This window comes from Hyperoodon ampullatus, assembly GCF_949752795.1.
Source record: "Hyperoodon ampullatus genome assembly, chromosome: 13".
NCBI classification, from domain to species: Eukaryota; Metazoa; Chordata; class Mammalia; order Artiodactyla; family Ziphiidae; genus Hyperoodon; species Hyperoodon ampullatus.
In genome coordinates this window covers 10,598,036-10,620,186 of record NC_136926.1, presented here as the reverse complement: position 1 = coordinate 10,620,186, position 22,151 = coordinate 10,598,036, and the positions used below count along the sequence as shown (strand labels likewise).

Genomic DNA, 22,151 nt, shown 5'->3' with positions numbered 1-22,151 from the left:
TAACAGGAGACCAAGAAAAGTTCTAAGCCCTGAAAAGCTGTTTGATGAACAGAAGTATTATCACAGATGGAGAGGAACTGAGATAAACCATCATCAGATGTGTGACTCTTCTGGTTTTCTTGAATCTTCTTTCATTCAAAATGTATTTATTGAGCAGCTACTGTGTTCCTGGAACCGAGGATGACAGTACCTGCCCTCCCCAAGCTTATATTTTACAAGGAGAAAGCAGACATAAACAAGAAGGCCATAAATAGCAAGCCAATTGCAGATAATACATGATTGGAAGATAATAAAACAAGATTCAGGCTAGAGAGAGACTACTGGTGGGAATGGAGCTAGGTTAGACAGGGTGGTCAAGGAAAGCCTCTCTCAGCTCTGACATTTGAGTTTCTGACGACACGAAGCTGGGGAGGGATGCAGGGGTGAGAGCATGCGTGGCCTTTGTAGAGCAAGGTAAGGCCTTCAGAATTATTCCAAGTGCAAGAGGAAGGCTCTGGAAGGTTGCAAGTGTAGGGGTAACAAGACCTGGTTTTCCTTTCAAAGGTCTGTGTGTGGTTATTAATGTCGTGTCCGCGCTGTGTCTCTTAACTCTGAAAACCTTGCTGTCAAGTAAGACAAGCAGAGAAGAGTCCCCAGCTTCAAGAAGTACCTCAGTCCCAGAGTTCACGTATGGTTCTCCCAGTGGCAACCTGAGAGCTGAAGGAAGGAGGGACCAGAGGGGGAAGAGATTTGGCAGTGAGGGGAAGGGAGAATAGTGCCCTCTCTCCAGGCCCCTGAGACACCACAGACCCTCCCCTCACGGCCACCCTCCTCCTACTCCCAGTCTAACCAGTTGCCTGCCCCAATCCGTGCCATCTCCCAAAGCTCTTTTCAACCCTACCCTCTTCATTCCTATTGCTTTTGTCTTAGTTTAGAGATAGAGAACTGGGGCACATGGGCTGGTTCCTGCAGACTGTTTTGTTTACTACACAAGGCTTTGTTTAAAAAAAAAAAAAGTAGGAGTGACTTTTTAAGATTGAGAGATTGGACATCAAAATTCTGATTTAAAAAAAAGTTATTCTTTGTGGCAACAGTGGGCCTGCAACCCTGCATGACAGCAGTCACCTGGAGCTACCCTTCTTAGGTGGGGCATGTGCTCTCTAGTTTTCCACAGTCCCCCCCACTCCCTGTTACTCCCAATCATTACATTGCTCCCAGCTGGCCAAGTGCATGCCCATTTATCATCTCCTTTGCCCTCTTGTTTGTCTTAGAATGATAATGATGATGATACAATAACTAACCCTAAGAGGACTTTTATATGTCAGGCACTGTATATGTGAGTGTGTGTGCGTGCGTGTGTGTACGTGAATATACACAGATATGCATATTCATTTAATGCTCACAACAACGTTTTATGCCTATTTTGCAGATGAGGAAATTGGGGCACAGAGAGGTTAAATTATGTGCCCAAAGTCACACATCCAATAAGTGATGAAGCCAGAGTTTGAAACCAGGCAGCCTGGCTCTCATGTCACACCTAATTTCTAAGCTTTACCCAAGTCTCTAGAAAAAGTGGGAAATGAAAGACCAAGAGAGCAGCCTGATTTTTCTTACACTAGCTCTTGTCACTCAGCTGTGGTATCTCCTCCCTGTAGGCACCTAGGCTGGGGAGCCCTGGTCCAGTTTTCATCACCTCTCATCTGGATGACAGTAGCAGCCTCCTAATTAACCCCCCTGCTTCTTGTTTTACCCTCCCTTGCCTGCAGATTCTTCTCTGTGTTGAACCTTCTACATTCAAAACGTAACGTAGTGCTCCCCAGCTGAATATCTTTCAGTGACCCCTCATTGCCTCTAAGACACTGCATCTGATCTTGTCCCAGACTGCCTATAATGGGCTCAGCTCTTGCCACGTCACACCTTATACCAGGTGCTCCAGCCTCACCAAAACACTCTCTCCTCCTAAACAATGCATCTTCTTTCATGCCCTCCTCTGTCTGTGGTGCCCTTTCACCTCCAAGCCTTCAGTCGAATGGACTCCTATTCAACCTTTAAGACCCAGCTCAAATATTCCCTCACCTGTAAAGTTTTCCCTGACTCTCCTTCTCTCAATTCTCTTAGTATTTTGTATTTGCTTGTATTAAGTACTTAATTTTAATTTACAACTACATCTCACTGTATCAGGTAGGAACTTCTTTTAGCTAGGTACAGAGACCTGAAAAATAGTAGCTTAAAAAAGATAAAAATTAATTTTTCCTACAGATTAGAGATAGGGTGGTTCCAGAAGATCATCAGGGATCCTACTTCCTTTTGTCTTTCTTCTCCACCACGGATCACTTCATGGTCCAAAATGGCTGCTGGAATGCCAGTCATCAGAGTCACATCCTACGAGGGAAGCAGAAGGAAGTAGGTGAAGTAGAGAAGTGCTCACTTCCAGCTGAGTTTAAGCAGTCTTCTCAGAAGCTTCATACAGTATTTCTCCTAAAATCTCATGGCCCAGAATTTAGTCACAGGGGCACACCTAGCTACAAAGGATGTTGGGAAATTGGGCTAACAAATGCTTCCCTCACACACACAGACACAAAAGTATACACACACACACACAAGTACATATGCATACATATATTTCTGTTACTAAAGAAAGGAGAAAGGAGTGTGAGCTCCCTTCAGGCGTGGAACAATGTCTTACTCACCTTCTACCTGGCACACGGCAGGTGCACAACAATGGATGGGAGATGCATCCCCACCAGAGACCAACATCCAGGAGAGAAAGTCCTTCTCCCTCAGCCTCCTTACCCTTTTCCTCTATTTATACCTTAACCTCCATTGCAGTTGTCAGAGCCTTCACAAAAGTAGATTAATTTCCCAGACTTTCATTGCCTTCTAAAACCTCCTCAAACTGATTCTGAATCCATGAATCCTATTCTAAGAGATACACCATCTGACCAAGGTTTAATTTCCAGGGCTGGCTGCATAATGAAGTCTTTGTGGACACAGATCACTGGGGACAGCAGGCCGTGGCCTCTCTGTGGAATGGTCCATTCCCAAATCTCAATGGCCAAGGGATTCTAGAGGAACCAAAGCCCAGACCATTCCTTCTGCCAGTCTTGAATCTTCCAGTCTTGGAACTGTTAGAGGAGAAACTCACTTAAATAGTGACTCAAAAAGAGGGGTCCTGTGCCTTCTACTGTTCCCCCCACTCCGCCACCAAAACAACCCCATACAACAAAAGGACTTCCTCTCTTTTCCCCCAACAGAGAGGAAGAAGTGGGTATAGTTGCTCTTGAGGGGGATTCTTAGACAGGCCGGGGATGGACAATGGAGGAAGGGAGTTAGAATTTTTCCTGTAGGGGTGTGATTCATCATCTGAAACAGAGGATGCTGTTATCTCTGAGCGTTGGGCAGTGGCATCCCCGTAGCCCTGGGGACTGAGAACTAAACAGCTTCCTCTGAGTGTGGACGTCCATCACAAGACTGTCTTCCTCAGGGAGACTCTATTTTGTGGCACCTGCACCTTTTCCAAACAAATCTCTCCTTCCTTGGAGAGTAGACATGGGCCTTGGTGGGTAGATATAGGCCTTGGTGGGTAAACATGGGCCTCACAGTCCCAAGGCTTTGTTCTAGTTCATACATATCCAACCTCAGCTATGTGATGGGTGGAGCTTGATGTTTGTGGCCACCGTTCCTGCCCAGAGGTATTATTGGCAAGCAGAAAAAAACCTTTGGTGCATTAAATGGCATATGCAGCCTTATAGGGGATTCTCTAGGAGAGCTGCCCCATGTGCCAGGTCACTGGGCTCATTTGCTGGTATCCACCCACTAGGCTGGTTTGCTTCCGGGTAGGGGCAGGAGTGGGGGAGTGGTCAGATGGTGCTGCTGGGTCCCCAAGAGAAGGGAAGAAAGTGGAGGAAGCATCCAGAGCTCCCTCATTAATAGACTTCTGGACACACCCCAAGGATTCTGGGATGCGTGGCAGTAGGGAAGGTGGGCATGACAAGACAAAAATGAAGATCAGATCCAGGTCAAATGGAATCATGCCCACCAGTTACTAGGAAGACAAACTATCAGTACTTGAGAATGAAGAAGGTGGAGTGGAAAATGGCTAAATGTTAACGTTTATCACAGCCTAGATGGCTCCCAGGTCACCAAGGGGAGCACCCTTTCCCTAGCACCCAGTGACTGCATTCACAAACAAGGTTGGACACAAATGGCCCTGGGAAGCACTGGCTTCACCCTTCCAGGTGTGGCTTTTGAGACTTGGCCTTGAGCTGACTACAGGCGCCTACTGAAGAGTGAAAAGTGTCCGTGTTGGCATTGTCTTCCTTCATTGATATTCCAAATCTAGCTCATAGTCTCCCAAACCCTTCCTGCTTTTTTTTTCTCGTTAGTCGTTTACTTATTTATTTAGCAAATATTGACAGAGACGCCTGTATGACAAGCAGGGTGCCAACTGCTTGCCCATCTGTATTTGTACAAAACACTTAGGGCCTCCACTCTCCCACTTATCTTGAAGCACCTAGCTTACTCCAAATATATATTATTTTCCAACTTTTAAGAGTGTCCATGTGTTAGATTCCCAGGGCTGCCTTAACAAAGTACATTTCCTGCCTTAAAACAATAGGAATTTATTGTCTCATTGTGCTAGAGGTTAGACTCCAGATCGAGGTGTCAGCAGGGCTATGCTTCTTCTGAAATCTGTACGGGAGAACCCTTCCTTGCCTTTTCTAGCTTCTGGTAGTTGTTGGTAAGCCTTGGCATTTTGGCTTGTAGACACATCAGCAGTCCAGTCTCTGCCTCTGTCATCACATGGCCGTCTTCTCCCTTTGTGTCTCTCCCCCCTTATTACAAGGACACCAGTCATACTGGATTGAGGGCCCATCCTACTCCAGTATGACCTCATCTTAGTTACACCTGTAGCCACCCTATTTCTAAATAAGAATATGAATAATTCACATTCTGAGGTGCTGAGGATTAGGACTTGAACATTATCTTTTGGGAGGACACAAGTCAACCCATAATAGCCAGCCACAAAGAGATATCTCTACATTGTGTAAAAAGCAACAATGTGAAGTATGAATATACAAGTCAATTAATGCAGTGAGGAGTAGCGGTGGGGGGGCCATGGGGAGCTGGAGAAGGCACTGGAAGGTCTAAAGGGGCCCATCAGCACGGGATGAGCCCCACCTCAGAGTCTTTTCCAGGGAAACTGGAGGCCCAGATTTGTAATGTGAAAACTTCCAGTTTTGAAAAGTTTGAGCATCTACATCAAATCAAATCAAACACATTTACGAGCTAGAGTCAGCCTGTGGATCACCAGTTTGGAACTTCAGGTCTCTGGGATCAGAGAGGGTTTTCCCAGACAAGTTGATTTCTTCTTGGAATTGGAAACAGTTCTCTCAGGCTACAGAAGAGTGTTGAAGGGCGGGGTGGAGGGGGGCTGCGGCCAGGAGGAATGAGATGAAACAGGAAATAGAAAGAGCAGCCAAGACCCCCAAGGCCTCACAGGCCATGGGGAGGAATTCAGCTGTCGTCCCGAAGGAGATGGCCAGTCACTGGTTGGAAGCAGAGGAGGCACGTGTACAGCCTGCAGACTTCTGGACGCCGGGCACATCCTTCTCCGGCTTCCCAGTACGCCAAAGCAGAGGCGATATCAGCCTGGGGGGCTGGGCCGTGACCTGCGCAGTCCTGTCTCATGAGCACCCTGCGGACAGTGACCTCTTGTGTTCCCATCAGATCTGCAGAAGCTCCTGGAGGTGGTTCGGGAAGAGGCTCAGAGAACAGTCACGACGGCAAATGGGATGCAGAAACAAGCGGCCAGGTATGTGCTTTTGACACCTGGGCAAATAAAGGATGTCAGCATCCTAGTGATAACATAAAGGACAGCAGTTCCCAATGGTTGAGCATTTCCTCTGGGACAGGTGCCAAACCGTGTACTTTGCTCACGTGTATCACCTCCCTGAGTTCTTCCAACAACCCTCCAAGGTAGGTACTGTTGTCTTTATCTTACAAATAAGGACATGAGGCTGAGAGAGGCTAACGCATGGTAAGGCCGCCACTCGCATCCAGATCTTCCGTGTTCCAGAAACTGTTCTCTTATCCACTCCGCTGCACTGCTTCCCAGGAACCCAAAGGTGATTCATTCATTCTTTAGTGAGTATTTATGCATATGGATGGACCGTACTAATTATTGCGGGAAGTGTTATGAAAGAAAAGCTCAGACCTGTGAGAGGACATAATAGGGGCATCTGATCTAGTCTGGGATGGGGATGGGGATGAGAGACGTTCCCTCCAAAGGAGAAACTTTAAGCTGAGATTCTGGATGAAGCATGAAAAAGAGCTCACCGGCCAAAGTCGTTGGGGGGCAGCCGGGAGAGCCAGCAAGGGGAGTGAATACTACAGACAGCACATGGGCAAACATGGTCAAAAGGGAGCGTAGCACCTCCAAGGAACTGAAATGCTTCCCACATGGGATGGGCAGAGATATAAGTCTGTCTGGGGACCTTGGGAGCCACCTCTAGGATTCTGATTTCTATACTAGGAACAAAAAGAATCCTTTGAAGTTTCAAGCCGGCAACCAATGTAATTGGCTCAGAGTCAGACTTGAACCTGAGGTGTGAACCTGAGGTGTCCTCCTTCCAGCGGAAAGCCCTGTCCACTGGACTCCTGACCTCTAAAAGCCTCAGAGAGCACGCAGGCTAGAGCCAAAGTTCCCTTTCCAAGTGTGGACCCCTCAGAGTAAGCAGATGACTTCCTGAGAATAAATGAGGCACTGGAAAGGTTCATCATCGCCTTCAGCCTCCTGGGATGCCGGCTATGACTTATTGGTTATTGTTATTACCGTAATTACGGTTCACCAAGCACGTTCACATGCATTGCACCCGCCTCTGCTTGTTAATGATGAATTGGCTGCTGCCGCCTCAACTCACATCGGGGCTCTGGAGGGTGGCGTTGAAGGCTCTCAGAGACAATGTTGGCCCTTAAGGCCCCGGTCACTGCGCCTGATTTATCAGCGTTAAAGACAGATGACAGTGATGAAGCACCAGCTCCAAGAGGCTCCTTCCTTTGCAAGAACTCACGCCATGAATACTGGCTTTGGAGTCAGACCGACATAGGTTCAAGACCTAGTGCCTTTGAACGAGTCCCTCAGCCTTTCTCTAAACCTCAGCTTTCTCATCTGTAACATGAGATTGTGTTTCATCAAAGCACTGGTGGTGGTACCAAGTAGACTAGGGTCAATCTCCATTTCCGTTGATGTAATTGCTGTGTGCTGTTGAGCAAGTTGCTTCACCTCTGTGAGCCTGATTCCAATTCTGTAAAATGAGGCTCATTAACAACCTGTCCCAAAGGGCTGTAATGAGAATTAAATGATAATTTCCTAGTAAAGTGTTTTTATTGTTGTAGACATAATGTCTACATCACTGAGTCATTTGAAGCATTTAGTGAGATAATGCATTTAACATATTAGCATGTGCCTGGCATACTGTAAGCAAACAAAAATTGGTGACAGTGGTGGTGGTGGTTGTTACTTTTGTTTCACATACAGCATCCTATGGAACCTGTGCAACCACTCGCTGGGACAGGTTGATTAACCAGTACCCAGGCACCATGGTCCCATCTCATAGCTGGAGAAGGATGGCCAGGAGTGACCTGCTTCAGGTCCTCAAAGACAAAACCGCACAAGAACCTGGTTCTCACAGAACTCATCACGTGGCCTCTGCGTTCACTTTAATGATAAAATAACCATGGTTACAGTGCAGGAACCTGTTGAAATTTCCCATCCTCTGCAATTCCTGCAGGAGAAAAATCTCCCTAATCCCTTTCTAAGGCAGCAAATATTGAAGGCTTCTCTGTGGAGCTGCCCAGAGACAGTTAGGGGAAGCTGCAGATTTTCTTTTGCCCTCCTCACTTTAAAAATGTAGATTCCTATTTCACTTTAGACAGCAAGTCTGCTCCCATCAAGACTGACATAGAATTCTGGGGATTTTAGGAACCCCTGAAAGCCTTCTCTCCCAGCCCTCAGCCTCAAGGGCCAGACCACCCTCTGGTCACCTGTCTTAGGGTATTTGGGCTGGTATAATAAGAATCCCATAACTGAGTGGCTTGTAAACAAGAGACATTTATTTCGCACAGTTTCTGGAGGATGGAAAGTCCGAGCTCGAGGTGCCAGCAGGTCAGCGTCAAGCAGGGACCCTCTTCCTCATAGACGGCTTCCTTCTCACTATGTCCTCACGTGTAGAAAGAACAAGCTAGTTCTCAAGGGTCTGTTTTATAAGGGCTTCAATTCCAGTCGTTAGGGTTCCACCCTCATGATCTAATCACCTCCTAAAGGCCACCACCTCCTAACAGCATCCTCTTGGGTTGAATCTGGGGGGCCATAAACATTCAGACCATAGCATCACCTAGGAAGATGACCTTTTCTTAAAATCCTCTAGCAGTATTTTACAAATGTCCCTGAAGGTCAGAATCAGCTGGGACGCTTGTGAAAACTACAAATTTCTGGTCTTCATCCCAGATCCACTGAATCAGACTCCTTAGAGGAAACCACCTTTTTTAACAGGCACTTCAAGCAGGCATTATTTCATGGTATGCCGGGAAATGCTAAGGTTTTCAAAGTATGCTCTCTGCACGCCTGCATCAGAAGTCTGTGTGTGTGTGTGTGTGTGTGTGTGTGCGCGCGCGCGCGTGTGTGTGCGTGTGGTTTTAAATGCAGCTTCTGGGGTCCCACTCCAGGCCTGATGTATCCAAATCTCTGGGAGTGTGGCTCAGGAATCTGCATTCTCGTTCTGAGCAATTTTTCCAGGTGATTCATGCCCTCCTGTAGAGCCTAGGATCCCTACTCTAGAAGGAGAACTCTCCATTCTCCACAGATATCTAGTGCCTTGGGGAGCATCATTTGTTCAGCGCCTTATTAAGTGACTCATCTTGCTTTGCAGTGTCTTGTCAATGCTCAGACAAAACAAGAGTGATTCTGCCCATAAAGACATGCAGACCACCTGCAAATCAAGGTAGGAAGGCCTGGGGCCCTAGCAGGTGGGTCAGGAGGCACTGCACAGTTATGGGTGGCGTTGCAGAGATGCCCCTCACCAGACTGTGGAAAGTGGGGCAGGGAGGGGGATCTTCTTCCTTATTCCCTGGAAATAAGTTCCTTAACTCCCAGGTCTTGGGGGTGAGTATTCAGCCGTTTCTCCCCGATAATCGTATACCATGAAGTTACAATCTTCTGGTAGTGGGGGGGTGAAGCGGGGAGGGTATGTTACAGAACTACCTCTTCCCTTTTTACTTGGGTGACTTGTAATGGGGGAGGTAAAGGTCTGCCCCCAATTCATTTATTCATCTATAGAATATTCCTCAGTCCCTGCTGTATGCCAGGAACTGTGCTCAGCTCTTTAGAGATTCAGCAGCAAACAAGACAGAAGCAGTCTGACCACATGGGTGGATCCCACTGTCTGGTCTGGGGTCATAACTCCTTTTGTGTTATAGATCCTTTGACCATCCGAGGAAGCTTACAGACTCCTTTCAGAAAAAAATGCTTTCAAATGCAGACTGTAAATGACAAAGGTTTACAAAGAAATCTGTAGTAATATCGATTACAATATTACAACCAAACGTGAGATATATAGTCATCTATGAGCTTCTTTAGCAATACCTTATACAATAAGACTTAGCAGCAGGTCTAATAACTACTGTAATTTTGGATTAGTGTCAAGTGTAAATGATTTTTCAAAATAGCTCCCACAATTTTAACGTGATGTGTAAAAATGGTGATTTCCATTTCTATGAAAGGCTGGGTAAAGAGGTAAGCTGTTGTTTTCCATCCGCATTCATGGACTCCTTGCATCCTGCTCATGGTTGAGAACTGCTGTTCTAATGGAAGAGTCATGCATTTATCAAATGACCCCACAGAGGTAGCTGTATAATCATGACTGTGGAAGGCATTCTGAAGGACGATTATGGAGGATTTGGTGAATGTTGAGCACCAGGGTTCTAACCAAGGCTGAGTTTGACATTTAAGCTGAGACCTGAAGGAAAAAAGAAGAATTAGCTAGCCTATGGCTGGGAAAGCTGGGATGTGGAATCTGCATTCTCATTCTGAGCAATCTCTCCAGGTGATTCCTATGCCCTTCCCCCTGTAGAGCCTACGGTCCCTGCTCTAGAAGGAATAGTAGGAATAATGTTCTGAGCCGAGGGAATAGCATGTGCAAAGGGTCTGAGGCAGGAGGAAGCTTAGAGGCACTGAGCAAAGACCAGTATGGCTGAAACTCAAGGAGGGCCAAGGAGAGGGGAGACTGAGCCAGGCAGAAGGGTCTTTTTTTGTTGTTTGCTTGTTTGTTTATCACAGCTAATAACACTGCTTCCTTCCGCTCCTGCCTCCCCGCCAAGTCACACTATCAGCCCTAGAAGAGAGCCATCTACAGGAGGAAGGTCAAAGCCAGCCTGCTGCCCCAACGAATTCAGCAGCAGAGGTTGGGGCAGCTGGGTGGAATCCAAACACATGGCCTTCTGGGTATTATTACTAGGGCTGTGCTTCCCAGCAAGGTGGGATAGGGCTTGCTCCATCACCTGCCAGACCTGAGGTCTCTAGGTCTAGTCCAATGAGCCTCTGGGGAAAGCAGCAAAGGCCGGGCCCTTTCCTATGGGGAGTGGTCTGGGAAATGGCCTGAAGAAGCCCCGCCTGCCACAGGGCTGGAAGGGAAGGGTTAGCCGCACATCATAGGGATAAGAAAAACAGTCTTACCCTCTAGAGTCACACAGATAAAGCAGTCAAGTCAGTTTCTCAAATGTTTAGAGAAACAAAGGGAGGCAGCGTGTGAGAGGAGATGCTGGACACTGATGCTGAAGGCCCAGGCCACTGAGGAGGACCTGGAAGAAGGTATGGGGGGATGGGCAGGGGCAGAGACCTTCACCCCCATCTAAGGACCCTAGCCAGGCTAAATCACAGGACAGAGCAGCTGCCTAAGGAATTCACCACCACCCCAGCCCCACCTAGAAAGGGTCAAATGACACCAGGAGTTGACTGATCACAGATGAGGAAACTGACGATCCAGAGCAGAGGTGCTTATCCACAGCCTGGGAGAAGGCAGTGCCAGCGTCGGGCTCTGAACCCAGCTCTGCCTGTCTCCAAAGTTGAGTGCAGTGGGTGCTCAGCACCAGGGTCCAGTTTAGAGAAGAGAAGCCTTGAATGAAGAGGCGGCCTGGGGCCGGGAACACCACAGACAATGTGCCCAGGAGGACTCGACCCTCCCCTCAGCAGGTCTGCACTCAGCCCCAGGGTAAGTGTGCTGACAAGTGTAGAGAGGAGGATGGGAGGGTCCAAAATGAGCCTGTCCTCCAGATGGAGAGACCGATTTTATACAGATGAAGCTGGGATCCAGAAAATGTGTCCTCCCAACAATATGCAGAGGCAAGAGGCCACAGTTGGACTTGGAGAGTCAGAGCAGGCAGAGCTTGCTCTAGGCCAGGAGACAGGGCGGGATTTGAGCAGGTAGAGAAGAAACGAGGACTGTCCAGGCAGTGTGTCCGGTAGGAGTAAAGGCCAAGACGCGGGGGAAATGCACACCGTGTTCTCTTTCTGATGCCTCGATTAGAACCACCACCCTCACCTGAATCCTGGCGGCCAGCAGGTGTCATGGGGGCCCTGAAGTCACCCTTTCTGGAAAAATAAGGCTCCAGGCAACTTGAAACCAACCTTTGTGTTTCAGTGACAGATCCAGCAGTACAAGTGGAGACAGCCACTCCCAGGTGCTCCAGAAGAAGTCTAAAAGGTAGGCCAGCTGGGCAGCGGAAGATGCCAGGCAAGAGGGACCATGGCAACTCTCCATCTTCCCAGGGGTGTAGAAATAACCCGGTGCACACCAGGTTCCCTGAAGCCATAGACACACCTGAAGGACAAAGGACTCCCGGGGCAAGGGGCTCGTGGCCAAGATGCTGAGCAACCAGACAGACAACGGCAACAAGTTCTTCCTTCATGCTTGGCGCTGGGCAAAGCATTCTGTATTCATTATCTTGCTTATTCCTCAAAACCAATCCTATGAGCCAGGGGTCCTATCCCATTCTACAGAGGAACAGACTGAAGCCTGGCCAGGTGAAATGTCTCGCCAGAGGCCACGTGGCTAAAAGATGGTGGTACGGGAGTTTGAACCTGAATCTCCCAGCTCCATTGCACCGTCCTTAACACTTGTTGGGCTGAAGAGACCAGATGTCTCTCTGTGGGCTCGTTTAATAAGGCCTGACCCACCAGCCTGATGTTTTCGGGAGGATCTATCTTTCCTACCTCCAGGGGAGTGCTGAAGGAGGCTCCAGAGAGGGTGGAGAACCTGGGTGGGTGTGATTGCAGAGCACCTTGGGGCCCGGGGAGGCCAGCCTCGTGGGTCTGTCGCCTGGGCTCCGTCCCCCAAGCCCTTCTCATCTGTGTCCACAGCCGCGCCAACCGCGACATCATCCACTGCAAGAGTGGGGTGTGTAACGCCATGAGGGCCAAGTTTAACAGTGTGGCCCAGGAGGCTGGCCTCTGTCTACAGGACAAGATGGAAATCCTCATGAAGTAAGGGCACACATATATCCATTCACTCAAAGGACATTCATCTGGCACTTATCTGTACCCACAGATGCTGGGAATTGGGGTTATAACAGGGAACAAGAAGGACCTGTTCCCTGCCCTCAGGGAGCTTGTAGTCTCCTGGAAAATATGGGCAGAGACAAAATAACTGAATTGATAAATTTATAGGTACAAATTATGATCATTGCTAAACAGTAAGAGAACAGGGTTCTCGGAGAGAGAGAGAAACCCTGGGGTCCTAATGCAGGTTGGATAATCCAGGAAGACCTCTCTAAGGAGGTGAGGTTAAAGCTGAGCGCTGACAGATGAAGAGGAGCTGGTGGTTTGGTGAGAAGGTGGAAAGACATTCCAGGCAGCAGGAAAAGTACATACAAACCCCCAAGGTAGGAAGGGATATGGAACATTTGAAGAGGAGGAAGAGGTGGTAGGTGAGCTCTGCATCACGCACAGCCATGAATGTCATGACTGAGACTTGGAGCTTGACTTGCCGAGCAGCAGCAGACAACCGGGAGCTTTTCTTTTCTGTTCTAACAAGCCAGTCACTGCCTCCCTTCCCACCTGACCCCTTGACTGCGGTGACTATTTTTACCCCAATGAACTCATCCATTCAGCGAAGGTTTCATGATGACCCTTTGCCCTCTCACCCTCTCAGGGTGGAGGGACCAGCTGCTCTGGGCCACAGGTCCAAAGTTGACTTGCCCCTACCTTCGGGGAGCTCCCAGTCTAGTGAGGGAGACAGACAAATAAAGAGGCGATTACCACACAGGGTGATGAGGGCCAGCATGGGAATAAGGAGGGGGCTAAGGGAACACAGAAAGGTCCGAGGGAAATCAGAAAGGTCTTCCTGGAGGAAACCATATTTTCAGCTTAATAAAAATAGGTGATATTTCCAGGGCACTTACTATGTACCATACATGGGTGTAAGAGCTTTGTTTTTACTACTTGAGCCTCACAACAGTCCTGTGGGATAGGTGCTATTATTAGACCCATTTTACAGATGAGAAAAGTGAGCTCAAAGATGTCTCTTGTCAACGGCCACACAGTGGTTAAGTATTCATGGTAAAGGTGGAATTCAAACCTAAACCGTCACACAGGAACAGTAGGAGGGAAGAGAGTTCCAGGGAAAAGCAACAGCAAAGTCCCAGAGGCAAGAAGAGGCACAGTGGGCCATGAACTGCCAGTAGTCAGGTGTGCTGGGCCATGAACTGCCAGTAGTCAGGTGTGCTGGGGCTTAGGCTGTTTACAAGGTAAGCGGAGAGATAGACAGAGGCCAGATGATAAAAGGCCTTCCTAACCCAGCTGTGGAGGTTGAACTTTATCTCAGAGAGTTTGTTCATGAGCCAAACCATAAAATGTTGGGAGGAAAGGGATGGAAAGGATAGAGATAAAGCTGGAAGATGACGTAGGGGCTGAATAATCCAGTGCCTTGGAGGGTAAGTCACTCAGAGGACTTTACTCTGAGTAAGTGGGAAGCTATTGAAATTCATAATATATAGGTGAGGACATGGTTATATTTATAATACAGTCTCTGTGGAGAGATAGGACATATACACCAAATGATAAAGGGAATGGGGTAGAGAGGAACCAGCATGAGTTAAACACCTACTGTGTGTCGGGCACTAAGCGCAACACTGTACACACATTGTCATTTCCTCGTCACCACTGGGATCCAGGAATCATTATTATCCTTCATTTTACAGACGAGAAAGCTGTGTAAATACAATCAAAAGTAGGGAGAGAATGAGGGCTGATTAAAAAGTGACCGGATTTAGCGAGACTTGAGCCTTTCAGGACCTCGGAGAGAGCTGTCTGCTCTTGTGCCCAAAGCCAGCTTGTACATTAGAGTGGCTGAGAGGGTTAAGAAGGACCGCAAGAAGGAAAAGGTGTTCAACTCAGATCTCAAAGGGCAGCTAGGCTGGTCAAAGGAGAAGGGTATCTGATTCTTCTTCCTCTTTCTCATACAACCTGTGACGCAGGCGCCAAGAAGAAAGAGGTCTCCAGATGTTCCGTTCTTTGGACCTTGTCTCAGATTTCCAAAAGGATGTAGCAAAAATGAGACACCACATCTCCATGGCAAAAGGAGATGCAGAAGAAATTGCAGACCGCTGGTAAAGATCCTGAGAGCCAGATAAGACAGTCCCTGAAGTGGGTTATGGGGACAGTGGTGTTACAAAATTACATTTGATCCCATTATCCTTCAAGACACAGAGAGGCATCACTCCAGAACTGTCCTTGGCCACCAGTACCACCCCGCCCCCCGCCAAACCAGGCTATATCCAGAGTACAACCAGGCAAGAACCCCTCAGTTCCCGAACTGCAGATAATCTACCCAGCTGTGTTCTCCATATTTACCTTGTTTGATTCAGCTTGCAAATATGGAAGTCCTATCCAAGCTATCTCCTATAAGAGAGGTAGAAGAGGCAAACCAATCTGAAAGTTCTACAGATTCTGAGGTCTATGGGGGGAGAACTATATTCTTCCAAATAATTTAACTCTTAAAGATACAAAGCCAGACAGGCATATCTCAGGACCCCTGTGCCCCAGCACAGGGGTAATAATAAGTACAACAAAAAGCAATGTGAATTGAGTGATTACTGGATGGCAGATACTCTCCTAAGCAATTTTCATAAGTTATCTATTTTATTCCCCACAAAAATCCCGAAGGGTACATATTAACCCCCCACTTTGCAAACAAGGAAATGTTAGGATTTAAACCTCTGTCTGACCTGTCTCTATGCTTAGCAGCAATAAAAAAGTGGAGTCTGATTTCCCAAAGCTCCATCCTATCAGGGTGAGTAAATCAAGATCTACGAGTAAGATGGGAAAGCCTAAAAATGTACCCAGAATCCCTTCAATGATTTTAATAATGCAGAGTGGGAGCTTACAAAGAGACATGAATAAATGTATAAATATATATCACAAATATAAAGCAATATGAGCAGCCGGAATGTATGATGGAGGATCAAGTTCTTCAACTTTTTCTGCAATCAGGGAAAAAAACCTTTTTTTCATGAGATACCACTGCTGCCGTCACCTGCACCTGAACCCCTAGCTTAGAACCTACCTCGTTCCCACCATCTCAAGGATGGATTCCCAGGCTACCTTCACATGCTGTCATCATATTAATAGAGATTCTTGAAATACAGAAAGCTGTGACTCCTGCTTACTCGTTATCAGGGACATGGAAAATACACACACATACACACACACACACACACACACACACACACCCCCACACACACACCCACACACACCCACCCACACACACACACACACCCCGCAGCAGCAGCACCTTGTGTGTGAGAGCCTCTTGCATCCTAGAAGGTATCCCACAGATGTGTCTGTGTCCTCCCTGGCTTGATTAACTCTCAAAAGAGAAGCTTCACAGCCGCATAACACGGGGAGATCATCTCGGTGCTTTGTGACCACCTAGAGGGGTGGGATAGGGAAGGTGGGAGGGAGGGAGATGCAAGAGGGAAGAGACAGGGGAACATATGTATATGTATAACGGATTCACTTTGTTATAAAGCAGAAACTGACACACCATTGTAAAGCAATTATACTCCAATAAAGATGTTTAAAAAATTAAATAAATAATAAAATAAAACCTTCAAAAAAAAAAAAAAGGGAAGCTTCAGAATACCAGCGTTCTTCCCTTCTTCTAACTTTTCACATTGTCTGCTTTGTAGAAAAATCATAAATGCATCACTTTAAAGCATGCCCTTAATTTTTTTAATGCGATGCAAATCATGCTCCAGCTTTTACTATCCATAAAAATAAAGACTTGCCTGATCTGTGGGCACTTTACATTGAAGGGGGGAGGAAAGTCCCCCAGATAAAGACCGATGCTGCCCTGGAGACATCACATGAGTGATAGAGATAGTGGAGATGGGGTCCCTGTGTTGCCCAGACCCATCTCCCAGCAGTTTCCTAACTGACCCTCTCCTCTTGGAACTGAAGGTACTTTGACCTGCTGTCCAAACTCCCTGAGGATCTGAAGAATTTCCACCCTGCCAAAAAGATCCTGGCGAAACTGCAGAAGTTTGGGGAAAATCGGGACCTGAGGATCCGGCCACATGTTTTCTTGAAGGTGCTACAGGACATGAGGGTCTGGGAGCTGTGCTCTCCGGACATCGCGGTGGCTATCGAGGTACTGACCACTTCCTTCCCCCTCACGGTGCCTCCGGCACACTCATTCATTCCTCTCTCAACATCCAGGCACTGTTTAAGTTTTTAAAGTTTTAAAAAGACATAAAGGCCTTCATGGAACTCTCATCTAATAGGAGAGGTGTGGTCACGTGACCTTGGTTGTTCAACTCCGGGGGACATTATATGCTGTGTAAACGGTGCCCCCTGGAAACTTGGAGATTTTGGAGAGACATAAATAAATGGACATGTGACTACAATAACTGGCAATCATAAAAAGGAGCACTCTAAATCTGGCAACTTAAAATTGTGGTCCATGGACCTCACGTGGGTACTCGTTAGGAATGCAGAATCTCAGGCTCCAAAGCATATCTAACCAGCACAGGATCTACATTTCAATGAGATGCCGGGTGACTTGTATGGACAATAAAGTTTGAGGAGCCCTGATTTAAGGTAAATGTAGAGGAGGCTTATCGTAACTAGAGCCACTGGGGAAGATGACTTTAAAGCTGAGATCTGAACAATGTAGAGGCAGTTCCATGAAGAGAAGGGGAAAGAGCAGGTCAGGAAGAGGGAACAGCTGGTGCAGAGGCCCCGAAGCAGGACAAAACTTGACCTGTCCAGCGGCAGTCAATGGGTTTGGGAGGCAGAGAGCAGGCAGACGCACAGTTCCGAGGGGACTGAAGAGGTCAGTCTGTGCACATCTCTGATGGTCAAGTTTAGGGTCTAGGTCTTTCTCTGGAGGGTGCTGAGGAGCCACTGAAGGGTTTGCAGTAGTGGCTCACCTTCCCCACCCACCCTAGAAGTTCCTCGTTCCCTTAGGGCATCAGAAGGGGTCAGCAGATGGGGGAGGGGGAGGGCCCACACTAAGGTATTAACAGGTGTCCGTGGAGTCACTGCCTTAGTTTTATCTGATGGCACATGTCCATTTTAATAGGGCTTTCAGTGCCTCAAGATGAAGAAGTGACTCAAGTGGTAGCATTCTCAGTCCTCTCGCTGTTTTCATGAGAGGTTGGCCCTTCCACAGGCTGACCTGGGTTGTGTATATGGGTGCAAGGTCAGGAGTGGGGGAGGGAGGATGCCCCTGTGGACAAGTTCATCTGCCCAGACTCTACTTCCCGCATCCTGGGAAGCTCTTTCGGGAGAGGCTCTGGCAGGCTACTCCAAAACTAAGTCTGGGGCATCTGTCCAGTTATGGGGTCTGCATTCCCCCTGCCAATTGTGGAGGCCGTGGAAAAGGCAGTCGCTGAGTGGGTAAGGGGGAGGGGCCTGGATACTCCCCTTTCTCTGAGCTGAGTTCATGGCCCTAGCTAAGAAAAGTTAGCCTGCTCTTCTCCCAGTGAGGACATCACAGAACTTCTCTTAACCTGGATGTGGGAGTCTCTCAACCTGGAATCTACGTGAAACTCTTATGTTTTCTGTCTTAACCCTTTCCTGGAAGCAAGCCCATAGTAGCCCTCAGTTCTCGAAGGGGGGCCTATGAACCCAAAAAAGTTTAGGGTCAAGTGACTTTTTAAAAAGATTTTCAGGAGTAGAAAAGAAAGAAAGATGCAGACAACTGGGTTTTCCAGTTCTCCCCAAATTTCTTGGGGTCAGTGGTGACAATAAGGGACTTAACATTAGCCTGCTGAACTGGGAAGCTGGAAAGAGACCCTTTTCTTGAGAGAACCACCCCCAGCATGATGCTCCAAGCATTATGAATGCCTGAGGGTTGGAAGTATCCTGGGGCCACAGCCTCAATCACAAATCTTCCAGGATCTTGTTGGGGAGGGCGGGGGCATGGAGTCTAGCTTTCAGACCAAATCTGAGGCTGTCACTGTGTCTGCCCCTCAGTTTGTGCGAGAACACATCATCCATATGCCTCAAGAGGATTATATCAGCTGGCTGCAGGACCGAATCAACGTCCCCATCCAGTCCCACAGTGCCCAGATGTAGTGGGCCTGGGTTGACCAGCGATCCCAGTGGAGGAAGGCTGTCTACACTGTGTTCCTGTTTCCTACCTACTCTCATGGATACTCATTATGACCTAGGAGGGTCATCTGGAGACCAGATGACTCTGCCAACATTCTAGAGGGAGCTCCTTCCAGGTGGGAACTCCCTTCTACCTCACACCCCAGCCTCAGTCTCCTCACACCCCAGCCTCAGTCTCCCAGCCTCCATTCCTCACTGGTCTAGCCTGCCTCTACCTGCTCCCTCTCCAGAATCCTTCACTCTATTTCTCCTCCTCAAATTCTAGATAATAAAATTGAGTTGAATGTTTGATGTTCGGCTGGGAAAAAGTTGGAGCTGTGGAATTTGGGCGTGGTATTCAGATCCTAATAGTAACATACAGTTATCATTTATTGACTTTTTGTTATACAACAGGCCCAGTGCTGGGTGATATTATTACCTAATAATATCATTTAAATCTCACAATTACTTGGTTAAGTAGGTACTAACGTTATCCCCGTTTCACACCATTGGAGCTAGAGTGTATTTCTCAGCTTTGTATATACTGTCCTGGATAGAGATGGGTGGGTGGGTGGATGGATGGATGGGTGGATGGGTGGATGGATGGGGCATTTCCCAACAAGGCAAATAGTGTGCCAGAAAATCTCATTCTTAAGAGTCCTTGTAACATCTTGTGCTGGTTTTGGTTGTACGAGGAAGCTTAACTTCCTGTCACCTCCAAATGTGTGTGGGCTCTTTGCCATTTAACCTCTTTTCTCATCTTGATCTTCTGCTTCCCTACATTCTCACTAAGTTATAGGACCTGTAGTCATTTTAACTCTGTCACTGATGGCCAAGCTGAATTAACAATGAAACAACTGGACTTGATTTGCGGTTATGCCCCGATTCTCAGAACACTCCTATAGGCTGGAGCCCAGCATCTCTCCATGATCCAGAAGGGGTGGAAAGGAAGAGAGTTGAACTGGAACCATTTTTCTGTCTAAGAAACATCTCATCCGTTCACCTATTCAGTTATTTACTCACTCATTCAATGAATATTTATCAAGAGCTCAACATGCATCAACCAAGTTCTGGGTTCTGAGGGTAGAGCAGACAAGGCTCCTGATCTCGAGAGTTTACATGGAGACAGACAGTTTACATGGAGTCAGCAAAGGCTGATGGGGAGGGCAGAGGGACTGCATGACATCCACACTGATACCCTTTGTTTAGTGTGACTCTGTGACAGCCATTAGGGTATAGAGGTGAGATGCAGTCTGTCAGGAGTCTGCAAAGTTAAGAGATCCTAAACTTCTCTGTATTAAGTAAGAATTGGGGTGGGGGGGGCAGAGAAGAAAGGAGGAGGGCAAAGGCCTAGAGGCAAAAAGAAGCTTGATGTCACCTGAGGAGCTAGAATAACACGCGTCTGGCTGGACTGTAAGGTCGGGTTGGTAGCGCAGAGCAGGGGGTGGGAAGAGAGGGAGTCTGGAGCGGGAGGTGGAAGCCAGATTTTTAGATGCCTTCTAGGCTATGGGGCGCCATGGAAGGATTTTCAGCAGGGGAATAATCAGATTTGCATTCAGAAAAAAAAAAGACCCCTGTGTGAGGACGAGGCAGGGAGAAGGGCACTGAGATAAGGCTACGGCAGCGACTGGGTGGCAGTGGTTGGGGGGAGATATTAGAAGGGTATTTAAACGGTGGAATCAGCAGACGTTGGCGTGGTGTGTTACAAGTGGACAGAAGACAGGAATGTCAGGAATCGTGTCCGGTTTTTCAGCTCAGAGCACTGGGTGGAGGATGATGCCTTTAATGTACCAGGAGGAGAGGAAGAAAAGAAGCTTCAGAACAAGCAGGTAAGGAGTTCTGTTTTGAGCATATTGAGTGGGAGATGCTTGTGGATCAGTCGGGTTGGGGGACTTAAAACTCAGGAGACAGGGTAGCACTAGAGATAGAAACATGACACCAACATCCTATGGGCCATGATTGTTAAAGCAGGAAGTGGGAGGAGAGGCTAGAAGAGGAGAGGAGAGGGAGGGTCTTGAGGCTCCTTGAGGGTCACAAAAAGCTTCAAGCAGCCCACTCACAACCTAGCATTGACTGAGGGACTGCTTTGCTCCAGACACTGTGCAAAATGCTTGCCATGTGTCATTTCATCTTCGTGATCTTTCAAGGCAGGGCTCACCTGCTTTACAGATGATGAAATGGAGCCTCCAAAAGGTGTTCTGTACTCATGTCCAGCTGACTCTGAATTCCCTCCCTTCTGCTGCTGTCCTCTAACCCCCCAGCCCTGACTGTATGAGACAAGAACGTCATGAAAGTTATCTGGCTTTTGGAATCATGTCCCAGGCATAGCTCTAATGATGGGGCTTCCTGGCGTCTCATTAACTTACATTTACTCTGCATTCTACGGTTTGCATCTTACTTGATGATCACAGCATCCCTCTGTTGTGGGCATTGTTATAATCCCCACTTTACAAGTAAGGATGCCAACGCTTACAGTCATTTGCCAACAGTCACATAGGCAGCAAGGGGCAGAGCCAAGTCAAGAACGTGTCTGTCTGTCTTGGGCAGGGGAGATGCTGGAATTACCAGACTTACTCCACCCTCCTGCTTGCCGCTTTCTGGGAAAGCCTATTTCTCAAGAGCTGTAGCTCCATCTAGTGGTATATATTAGTATTATGCTTCCATCATGCAGCAAAATAAAACCTGCCCAAAAGGAAGAAAGCAAGAATTAACAGCTTAGGCAAGGAGTATTTATTCAAACAAAGGAAGCTCTTTTACTACTAAAATAGATTAGGGACCAGGAGAAGGCAATACATCACCTCCCAGCTCCCAAGCTCAAAAAATATTTCTCAGGGAGAAATATTTTTGCTGTGAGCATTTTCATCAGAATCATAATTGAGCACCTACTATATGCCAAGCCCATGCCAGGTGACCACCTGCTCTGACCACCTTCCACTGCTCTGACTGAGCCACCTGAGTGGTTATCATGAGAGTTTTTAGAACCCCATGCGCCCTGAAGAAGCTTTTTCTGTAAAGGAGAAGATAGTACATATCTGTTGCATATTCTTCTTATATATGTGGCTCTTTAAAAGTGTAAAAACCTTCTGGGATTGGAGGTCACACTAAAGTAGACTACAGGACAGATTTGGACCGTGGGCCAGAGTGGAACAGAGGGATGGACATGTAAAGTAATCCAATAAAAGTCAACCCCTGAACTTGTGTTGGAACTGGTGAGAACAAGGGGCTTTCTGCTGGAATTATTGACAGTAAGGACAAAATAAGCCTACAGCTTGTGGAAGCTGCCACACGGACACTGCCAGTAAAGAGAGGAAAACAAAGCTGAGGAATGCAGTGAGAGAGACACCAAATCTTGGTTACACCATGGGAGCACCTGGATCTAGCCAGACCTTTGAACTTTTGAGTCATGGGGACAAAGCCTGCTTCAGCCAGTTTCAGTTTGGTCTCCTTCACTGGCAACAAAAGGATTCCTAATTAAAAGGAGAAAAGGGATCCGTGTATGTGTGGCCAAATTCTAGACAGCCCT

At 47.5% G+C, this 22,151-nt stretch overlaps 1 protein-coding gene across 1 annotated transcript in view; it reads left to right on the top strand.

Annotated features, from left to right (window-relative positions):
- The window catches only part of CCDC60 (coiled-coil domain containing 60), a gene marked incomplete at both ends in the record, with an annotated part of 162,854 nt that extends 144,241 nt beyond the window's left edge, over positions 1-18,613 (top strand). Inside the window, 7 exons of the mRNA XM_079717882.1 lie at positions 5,710-5,794; positions 8,910-8,981; positions 11,676-11,738; positions 12,395-12,517; positions 14,509-14,640; positions 16,493-16,682; positions 18,512-18,613. Coding sequence (XP_079574008.1) covers positions 5,710-5,794; positions 8,910-8,981; positions 11,676-11,738; positions 12,395-12,517; positions 14,509-14,640; positions 16,493-16,682; positions 18,512-18,613 — 767 coding nt within the window. The remainder of the gene's footprint in view (positions 1-5,709; positions 5,795-8,909; positions 8,982-11,675; positions 11,739-12,394; positions 12,518-14,508; positions 14,641-16,492; positions 16,683-18,511) is intronic.
- Between the last annotated feature and the right edge of the window lie 3,538 nt (positions 18,614-22,151).